At 38.1% G+C, this 10,806-nt stretch overlaps 2 protein-coding genes across 2 annotated transcripts in view; both read left to right on the top strand.

The window, feature by feature from the left end:
• Positions 1-4,938: 4,938 nt before the first annotated feature.
• On the top strand, positions 4,939-5,980 carry LOC308077686 (uncharacterized protein; the record flags this gene model as incomplete). The annotated part of the gene is made up of 3 exons (XM_080418545.1): positions 4,939-5,176; positions 5,333-5,568; positions 5,869-5,980. 3 exons carry the CDS (start codon positions 4,939-4,941, stop codon positions 5,941-5,943), a joined length of 549 nt encoding a protein of 182 aa, XP_080274671.1. The 3' UTR covers positions 5,944-5,980.
• Positions 5,981-9,549: 3,569 nt separating this feature from the next.
• ess2 (ess-2 splicing factor homolog) overlaps positions 9,550-10,806 on the top strand; it is a 6,108-nt gene continuing 4,851 nt past the window's right edge. Inside the window, exon 1 of the mRNA XM_080418544.1 lies at positions 9,550-9,965. Within this exon, the coding sequence (XP_080274670.1) occupies positions 9,822-9,965 (144 nt within the window). The 5' untranslated portion in view covers positions 9,550-9,821. The remainder of the gene's footprint in view (positions 9,966-10,806) is intronic.

Raw genomic sequence — 10,806 nt, 5'->3', positions numbered from 1 at the left:
TAAACTCTATCTGCATCAGGAAATTGATTAGGATGCAAGAAACTTAAGGGTTGGTGGTCATCACAGTTCCTTTGATGTACTATTATTCTTGCTCGCTCCCCACATACAGTAGAGCATGGAACCAGGTCTTGGAACCAGAAGTTTCCTGGTTCAATCCCTGGCTCCTCCTGGCTTCATGTGGAGATGTCCTTGAGCAAGACACTACCTATACTGTTGTGTAGGTTGGTGCCCTGCATGGTTACCTTAACAGTTAAGCCGGGCTTAACTCCACCATTTGTGTGGGAATGTAACACATTGTAAAGTGCTTTCGATAAAAGCACTATAGAAATGCTGACAATTTATGATATTTATTTGATATAATGATCTGAGCAAATTTCCTCATTAGCCATTTCACTATTACAATATTTAAATGCTGTTTCATGCTATTGACAAGATTCCTTTTTTTCCTGCAACCAGTAAGCATGAAAGCATAAACGGTTAAATTGGTCTGTAGCAGTGTTTTGTCAAACCACATTGTCGTTGGACTGACCTGCACCCTGCAATCAAGTTCTGCCCATACTTGTCAAGGATTATCATTATCAGCAGCAAGAATAAGGGTTTATTCTGCAGTATTACAGTGCAAGTGCAAATGTATTTAGTAGATATAAACAATTGTGGAGATTGAAAAGAAAAACAATCTAATGCACAAACATATATATATATATATATATATATATATATATATATATATATATATATATATATATATAATATAAATATATAATATATATATATAATATATAAATATATATTATATATATATATGTATATTATATATATATAAATTACTGTATGTCATTCCAAGCCAGTTTACAGAGGCTAAAATACATTGTAGAGCTGACCAAAACATTCACCATATTCTAGATTTCTTAGTTATAAAGACATGCATTGGATTTCTATTTATTCCTTTCGGGTCCCAGGGGTGAACTATTTCTCTGGCCCACCAGATCCTCTTCCAAGTTCTTATTGCCAGCCTCATCTTCAGCCAGTGTTATTTGAACTGCTGTGGTCATGGTATTTTCCTCCACAAGCTCACAAGCAAGGTTGGAGAAAGCAGAGAGGGGAAGATTGACTCTCTGCCTTTCCCGGTCACACGCTTGCTGTTCCTGATTTCTCCTGAAGCGTTGGCTTCTGGTGTAACAAAAATCACAGAAATTCTTCACGTATATTGAAACTAATGCCAAGTTCTCTGCCCATTCAAACATATATTCCCTGAAATGTCACAATTATTTCAAAAATAGCCAATCTACAACTCACTAAGTTGTGCTCTTGTATTATTTTTTACTTAAATTTTTTTTTGCCTCTAATGACATGCTCACAATTTGGATGCCAGGGTTAAAATGGTTAATCTCTAATGTATATCGTGACACTAATTCAAATGAACAATAACACTGTATTTACCTTTTACAGCCTTTCTCTGTTTCTCTCATTAATGGTAGTTTGAGTTCTGGACTTTACCTATTGTAGATTCACTAATATCATCTTATCTTCATGAGCCTTATTTGTACTCATTTATTTTATGCATGGTTCTTTCCCTTTCCATTCCACTTTTACTTTTAACCACACTGACCTCTTATAAAAGAAGCAACATGATATGCCTGATCCCACCAGTATGATGATGGTCATAAGGAGTGTTCCAAGGACATAACCTGTGAAACAATGGACAGATGTTGGTCAGAGATCACTACAGTGAATTGCACATTTTACTATAATCATGTATATCACTTATGACTTTTGATTGAAACTCTATCTAATGAGGCAAGTCACTTAAAAACAGATTCTGACTAAGGACAGCCTCATTCTCCGCTAGCTGTGGGACAGCGACTAGTTACCTGGTCAAGGGCAGGAGTATGTCCTTAACATGCATGCCTTTAAAGCTGCAATCCAGAACTTATTTTAATGAATAAAACCTTATTTGAACTAATCTGTATGTAAGTATGTTAATACAATATAACTAGTATCTGCAGGGGTTTGAGATGGTCTTCCTACTCTTCCATTGAGACAATAGACCCTGCTGGTTTCAGTAGGACACCTATTGGCTGACAATTTGCATCCCCTGAAGCTCATAAGTGCAATATCTCCCATGGACAAGCGGGGATTCCATCTTGGCTGACGTTTGGTTACCCACGTGGGAGACCAGGGACATGAAACTTAGAGATTGCAGCTTTAATATTATTGGTGTTACATTAAGCAAGTATTTAAAATGTTTATCTTGAATATTTGTTAAGATTGAGCATCATATAACAAAGAAGAAGTAGGTAGAGCCCAGAGGCAATGACACAAGATTCATACCAAGTACTCCTAAGTCCTTTTTCTTTGGCCTTGGGTGGACCTGCGGATGAATTCCAACATCTGTAGATCTATCTTGACCGTGTCCCTGGATCGGGGGACCCTCACTGTAGGGCCATAATTGGGGGGATTGTTGAATTGCTGTTGTATTCTGGCCATGGTGGGATGCTACAAACATGATAGAACAATTAGATAAATATTTCATTTATTCTGCTATCTTTCTCAGGCCAATATGGTAGTAATTCAACACTATGTTTGTTGTTTGCAATCAGAGTACTATTGTACCAATTTTTACCATCTGATATGGTCTATTTCATAGGATTATATATATGAAGAAATGGTGCATATCCTTTTATAAGATAGCATACAAACGGCTGTATAACGTTGCTCTGATGAACCCTACTGCACGAGCTCTATGAACTCTCCTTTAGAGTCTAAAGCATTATGGTCTGTGGAGACCAGTGCTTATAGTGTAAAAAAAACACTGATTGTGTGGGTATAAATGTCTGGGCCTACTGAGAGAACCATTGGAAACAGTGAAGAATTGGCAACAATAATTGGGAACAGGGATGAATTGGCAATGTCTTGATAAAGGAAAGTTAGCGGGCATTGTTTATCTAGCATAAGCATATAGGTTATATCCTGATGCGGATGTTTCTAACTTCTCAACTGACTTGAGATTGAACATTGGCATGAAATATGCTTGTGTTGACACTGAGCAGTGTACAGAGAGGGAGGAATCATCACTTCAGTTTTACACTTTACTGTTACATTCCACCAATTCATAAACAGGGGCAAGGAGTTGAATTTAGGATACAGGCTATGAAATGTATCACCTTTGCAAGCCATATTATGTTATTAGATTATTGATATATTTTATCTTAGATATTTGGTTATTTAAAATCAAAGTAATCCATTATTTTAGCCTTACCTTGGATGCTTGACATATCACCAGTCAGTGTGAGGGTGAGGAACATTAACGCCTTCAACATTTTCCAATATGGTGAGCGCCACATCCAAGGCAGTATCCAAATGATCATACACTTTTCTTCAGCACATGGTACTTCTTCCTCTCGAGTGTGGCAAAATGAACAAGACGGGTCTCTTGGTGCCTTGCTGCCTAGTCCCACCCAGGTTTCTGTTAGGTCATAATTTAGTGTTTTTCAATATGTTGCTGGATATTATGATCCTATTGGGTTTTAATAAAGGATAAAATATCAATAAATTGATTGACTTTATTCTCCTGATGTTTGCCTCTATTTGTCTTAGTGCAGAAATTGGACTCTACTGAACTCCAGTGGAACTCTTACTGTACTACTATACTGTAGTCCTGTGAAGCAATGAGAGGCATTATGAAATTACATTGAATTACAAAAAGAACCATCAACAATACAGGACAAAATTACAGATTTTTTCTTATTTTGGAATGAAATAGCATAGTCAAAATATCCCATTTAAAAGAAATGGCAGTCTCCATTAGAGAGTTATCGTTTTCAAGGATGTATTTTTTTTCACCCAATATTGCAATTCCAACAAAGCAATCCTTTATCATACTAATCCCCAGTAATGAATTGTGAACCAGTCGATGTTCTTGTATGTAATTCTTTCTATTGAGAAACACAATAACTGCAGATAACAATCTCAGCTCAGTAAACTACATCAACAATCTGGTTGCTATTAAACCCAAGTGAAAAGGATGTGATAGTGTTTATTGTTATCTGTTTTCAGAAGCCCTTACGAGAGGAGCTTAAGACAGATTGTGAAAATCCATTAATTCTGTGGAAAAGGGGGGGTGTATTTGCCTTGTATGAAATAACAGGATTTGTTGGGAAATGAATACAACCTGTAATACCTGGCCAGTGCACAGAAAGACTGCTTCACACAGATAAGCTCACCCCATGCATGACTGTGAATACAAACATGGTTGTATGTCTTGTCTACATATTTCATAATAATTGTTCTCAGTCAAGTGTTGTCCGCCATACATGCTTGGTTACCACTTATACTTTTCATTTAATTCTTGTAGGATAAATTACTAATTTGTGTGTATAGAAGAATGTGTTCAATGTTGCCATCTCTGTGTGACCCTGCTTTCTTTGATTTGGTGAATATGTACCTGATAATTTGCACATACCATTGATAAAGCTAAATAGGAAACTGACATTAAGAAATATATTCCTGCTAATCAGGTTTTTCGCCACACCAAAGGGTTCATCTTTAAGCCCGGGTTTCTAATACCAGGCAATCCCCTTTTCTCTAAAACCACAACAATAAGGATCTTAGAAGCTCTCCACTTCTCATTTTATGTAGTGAAATCTGATTTCTTTTTGAGAAAGGAATGAGGCAAGATTAGTTGAATCTGCTGTCCTCTCTAACCCCTGCACAAAACTGCCCAGATTAGTAAGGAATTAAGTTTCAACCAATTTTGTGTGTCTAGTACATAGGGGAGATTATGTTTTTACACTTTTTTCCCCCAACAATTTCACTATAAGGACCAGGCACTCTGTAGAACACGGAATAGAAGGCAAGGAGAGGCTGGACCTGAACTATCTAAAACGGTTTCTTTCAAGGAGGTTGCAGTTGGTTATATTGCGCAAGAATTGTCTGGAGATGGATGGATTGGTTAAGACAGAAAGACAGAAGTTCCCATTTACAATTGAAAATATACTGAAGAAATATCCCAACACTAAAGAGGAATGCCGACAGAGTGGTGCTGCTGGACAAAGGGAAAAGGCAGGCATGCCTGGGAATACTGCTGAAGGGCAGACAGAAGTTCATCACACTTGCTTATGCTGCTGCTACTGTAGCCAATGTGGAGAGGTGTTCCAAACTGATTTTATTCACGAGTGTAAGACTGAAACTTGTGTTGCCTTGTAGAGTAATATATTACAGATGATTGCTGTTTTTTCCCCTGTTAGTTCATGTTTATGTTCATGTTGGATTAACTGATTTCAGAGGGGATTCAACATTTGTCTGATCTAAAATCAGGTCTCTTGTGTCACAGCATGCCAGTATGGATGGTCTAGAGGGACGTTCTCAGACCCTTGTAGGCGGGGAGACACTCACAGAGAGGAGCTGTCTGTCAGTCAGCTCCAGAGACGTACCCGGCGTCACCGCACAATTTTCACAGAGGATCAATTGGATGCTCTGGAGGAGCTGTTCCTTCAGAATCAGTATCCAGATGTGAACACCAGAGAAAAACTAGCACAGTGCACGCACTTAAAAGAGGAAAGAGTAGAGGTAAGATTGTTATCATAATGTATGGATCTTAAGAATGTATTTTAATACTTCTTAATAGTTCTTCATAAACACCCACTTTAGCTCCAGGGGAGATGTAATTCCTTTCAGAAGTGGGATGGGTGCCTATGCGCATTGGAAAAGCCTGTGTATGTTATGTACAAGGCTTTCTTTTTGTTATCGAATCCTATTATGGCAAGCTGCTTGGTACTGGAAACATCAAAGAAAACAACAACAACTAATTATTGCTTTGAAACAACCACAATACAGTCTGTAGGATAACATTATGTCTTTTTCCAACAGGTATGGTTTAAGAACCGAAGAGCAAAGTGGAGGCGTCAAAAAAGACTATCATTTGGTGTAGTTTCAGAAAACTGAATTATTGAAGTTTATGGACAGTGTGTGTCTGAATTATTGGCGTTCATGGTTTGTGTGTGTGTGTGTGTGTGTGTGTGTGTGTGTGTGTGTGTGTGTGTGCGCGCGCGTGTGCGTGTGTGTGCGCGCGCGTGTGTGTGCGTGTGCGTGTGCGTGTGTGCGTGTGTGTGTGTGCGTGTGTGTGTGTGTGCGTGCGTGTGTGCGTGCGTGCGTGTGTGCGTGCGTGCGTGTGTGCGTGCGTGTGTATTTTTGTAATGCTTGTGGAAATTTCTTCCTGATGGTACGTAAACGTAAACAAAAATGGATCCCATTTTTCACAGTTAAATGTGGCGTATTCATGACACTATTTACCATAGCTGATGCTACAAGATCTGTCAGACAATAAAGATGATTTAATGTATCTTAAATTGTTGGTTTCGTTTTGAAGTTGTTGAAAACATTTGCCATTTAGAAAGCAAATTAAGTTCCACCAAACTGATATTACCTGAAATATTTATATTTATATTTATATTTGGTAAAACTGCACTTTAATAGACAATTTTCACTTTTTTATTGCATACTCCTTGATGGGATTTAAATATGTGTCTGTTTATGTGAATCAGTTCAGGGGGTTTCAACTTTTTCTTTTGTCATGGACCCACAAAATGTATTTTCATAGGACATGGACCCCCACATCAAATTATACTGTCCTAGGGACATTTTGGTTGAAATGTAATTAAAGCTGCATTATGTAACTTTCCTCTTCTACCCCAGATTTGAACCCGTTTTCCTGCGCAAGTGCTGCCATTTTTACCATTGAGAGCCTGCCTGCTTGCTCAGGGGATACATTTAATCTCGACCATTAGGTCAAAATTCGTGTCAGATCCTAGATGAGACTGAGACATGACCTTTGACACAATCTAAATGTCTCAATAGAAGAGCAGGGAGACAAAATACAACCACCCCATTTGTTTAAGTTATATTGTATTAACATACTCTACCGTACAGATTGGACAAAATTAAAATGTATTCAATTAAAGAAAGTTACATTGTGCCACTTTAACTTTTCAATATGTCATAATTGTACATGAGAAATACAGTAGATTAATAATGGTGATATTGAAACATTATTAGAATAGCCTCAAATTACCCCTACCACCTCCTTCAAACTTTTTTTCTAGAACCAAGAAAATGTTTACTAATTTTATTTGGAATAATAGACGTGCTAGACTTCGCTTGTCCTTACTCCACTTACCCTATGACAGGGGAGGGTTACAGTGTCCTAACTTGTTGTGGTACTTCTGGGCGGCCCAATTGAGAACTCTAATGTTCTATTTTACAGTGGAGAATGCGCCAGCATGGAGGGATATGGAGTCAAGTTCCTTGAAGCTACCTTTCCCTACATATATCTATTCAGATACTCTTAAGAATCTAAAGAAGAATACACACAATCCCATAACTAAAACTATGATTTCTGTCTGGCATGAGGTAAACAAACACCTGGGCGAACCATCTCGCCTCTCCCGTTTTAGTCCAATTTGGGGCAATAAACAATTTGTTCCAGGGAGAGCGGATGGGGGTTTCAAATTGTGGGCTGATAGGGGAGTGGGGCAAATGAGGGATGTTTTTGGTGCTAATAGGAGCTTGCTGACTTTTGAAGAACTCGTCACGAAAAATAATATTCCTCGCATTCATTTTTTCAAATATCTGCAATTGAGGGACTTTATTAGAGCTAACCAGGATCAATCCATGCTGGCCCCTCCCTTATCTGTGTTGGAGAGAGTTTTGGTTAGAAATCCATTCGGAAGGGGAATAATATCAGAATTTTATGACCTGCTAATGTCATTCTCTCCGGAATCCTCTGAGCATAGGCTTAATGCCTGGAGAGCAGACTTACAGGAGGACCTAACAGTGGAGCAATGGAGTACAGCTTGTAAACTGGCTCAATCCCAGACTGGGAATACACGCCTAAAACTCCTTCAATATAACTGGCTCATGAGAGTGTACATCACACCTGTGAAGCTCAATAAGTTTAATAACAATATCCCGGACCTATGCACCAGATGCGGTGAAGATAGAGGCACATTGTTCCACTGCTTATGGTCATGCCCAAGATTGAAGGACTTTTGGAGGGAGATTGGGCAGGAAATACAAACGATTCTTTCAATTAACATCGTACCAGAACCTAAGTTCTTCCTGCTAGGCCTCTACCCAGTTGGACAAAGAATTAGGCGTAGTGACAGAATATTCATAGACATTTGTCTCTTACAAGCTAAAAGAGTAATTGCATTGACCTGGAAGAGGCCGGACAGACCAAGCATTGCACAGTGGTTCAGGGAATTGTCTTTATGCCTACCTTTAGAAAAGATCACATACATACTTAAGGACAAACAAGAGATGTTTCAGGAGGTGTGGGGTTGCTTTATTCAGTACATGGAAAATAATAATCTGCCACATTTAATGGAAGAATCTGGAGAGGAGTAGTGTTGATGCCTATGTATGTTTTTCTTTTGTCTTTGTTACTGTTTTTGTTTTTTGTCATTTCAATAACTGTCTTGTATAATTTAATGTAAAAGTTCATTTTTGCTTTCTGTATATTTTATTTTTATTGTATTATAAGTTGTTGTAATGTGTGTAAAAGAAAATAAATAAACATATTGTTGAAAAAAAGAATAGCCTCAAATGTTTTGTTTTGTAATCATTTCAACTGACGATGAATTATAGTGATTATATTTCTTATTTGGCTGGGTAACCCTCTGCAGACCCCCTCAAGCCAAGGACCCTTGGGGTTCCCTGGACTCCACTTAGCAAACCACTGTATTAGTTAATCGAGGTTGGTAAAATATGTCACATGTATGTGTCATTCAAGATTGGAAATTATTTTCACCCCCCTTTTCACACTTATAGTAAATTCCATATAGCCTGCCCTGGATCAATGGTAAATTCCTAGAACTAAAAGCATGTTTGTCTCATAGAGTTATAATATGGTTTGTCTACCAATGTTTTTCAGGGCAAAGACCCCTTAGCTGAGAGAGAGATGAAGCAGGGGCCCCCACTACATGTTGTATATAATTGTGTTGCAGATTAAACTTTTTCATAGATAGCTTCATAGACTTGTTTGACATTCATGTTAATGTGTATTTTTCAGACAGTTAACCGGCACTTACACACTGTAAGTGATTAAAAATACACATTAACATGAATACAGCTAAATGTCAATACTTAGTAAACCTTTCACTCTATACTTGGTCTGCTCTTTTTTCCCTCTAGTCTACAATAAACCTCTTTGCCAAAAATAGCAGATCTACAAGTTCACAATGCCCCGCAGTGCGAGGCATTGTGAGCTTGTAGATCTGCTATTTTCGGCTAAAGTTTTCCTCAGAAGAGAGATGCTAGGGTTCAAGTGGTTAATGTAAAAAAGAAAAAGAAAAAAAGATAAGTTCCAAATACACAAAGATTCGGAGACCCCGCTGTAGTAACTCTGAGGACCCCCTAGGGGTCCCGGACCCCCTGTTGAATACCCCTGGTCTACTATGTAAATAATGGTTAGTACCCCTTTAAGAATCTGATTAACTTCCGCTGACGTCAAGCACGCAAACTGACGCAAGGAAGAAGAAACGTTAACGTTGCGTTGTTGTTTGACATGAAGAGGCGGCCACGCTCTACACATACTGTTTGTTTGATTAAAATCTAAATTGTATCTTAAGTAACGGTGTATTGTTAGTGACGATAAGATGTGTATATTCCCACTGTCAAGGGGATACCGTAGTTAAGCCCGAGAACCGTATTGATTGGTTAATTGTTTTTCTATTCGGCATTCTAAGGGGGATCACGGCGAGCTAAGCTAACGTGCTAACAACAACGTCACATAATAAGGTCATCACTGTAATAACATCAGTATCATGGAGGGAAGTGCCAGCGTCAGAAGATCACTGCAGTCTTCACTGGTCCCTCTCACCTCTATCACCACTGTCGCCCTCCGACAGCCTGAGGAGGAGAGCTCTGGGACCAAGAGAAAGGTCCTGGACGAAGAGGACTACATAGAGGTATATTATATACCTGTTAAAACCAGTGGTGGAAGAAGTGCTCATATTTTTTACTTGAGTAAAAGTATCGATGCCACAATGTAGAAATACTCTGTTACTTCTTACTAAGTAAGCGTTTGGTATTTCAAGGTACAAACGTAGTGTGGCATCCAAATGTGCTTAAAGTACCATAAGTAGAAAGTACTCATTGTGCAGAATGTCCCTTTTCAAGTTTTCAAATGAATAAAATGTATAAAACTCTTTTGAAAATAGCTGATCTACAAGCTCAAAATGCGTAGATTGGCTATTTTCTAATGGCCGAAATGTATATAGGGCTGAAGTGGTTAATGTATGTTTTCCAATACTATTCTAAATCTACAAAGTAACTAGTAACTAAAGCTTTCAAATAATTGTAGTGGAGTAAAAGTACAATATTTGCCTTTGAGATGTAGTGGAGTAGAAGTAAAAGTACTGAAAATTGGAAATACTCCAGTAAAGTCAAAATACTTGAAAATGTTACTGAACAGTACTTGTGTAAATTGACTTTACGTTACACCACTGAAAACTTGCTTTCCTTTTCTTTGATCAATGAAACTTTGTCACCCGATTCGCTGTTATTTAGAAGTGTACTGTACAAATGGAACCAATTTGTTTCATATACAGAACATTCTAGGAGCTACAGACCCAGAAGGGTCTATTTGGTTGCTTGCTGGTGCTGAAATGGTGCATTTCACTTTTCTTATTCAAAGATTCAGAAATATTATTTATCACTCACTCATGTGAGTATGTGCAGGGAAATGTTGATGAGACATGCTCCGCAGACTGTGCTGCTGACAATATATAACATTAACAAACATACTAA

This window comes from Gymnoscopelus braueri (assembly GCF_963280865.1).
Source record: "Gymnoscopelus braueri genome assembly, chromosome: 22".
NCBI lineage: Eukaryota > Metazoa > Chordata > Actinopteri > Myctophiformes > Myctophidae > Gymnoscopelus > Gymnoscopelus braueri.
Note: the sequence above shows the minus strand (reverse complement) of the source record. Positions and strands in the feature narration are given on the sequence as shown.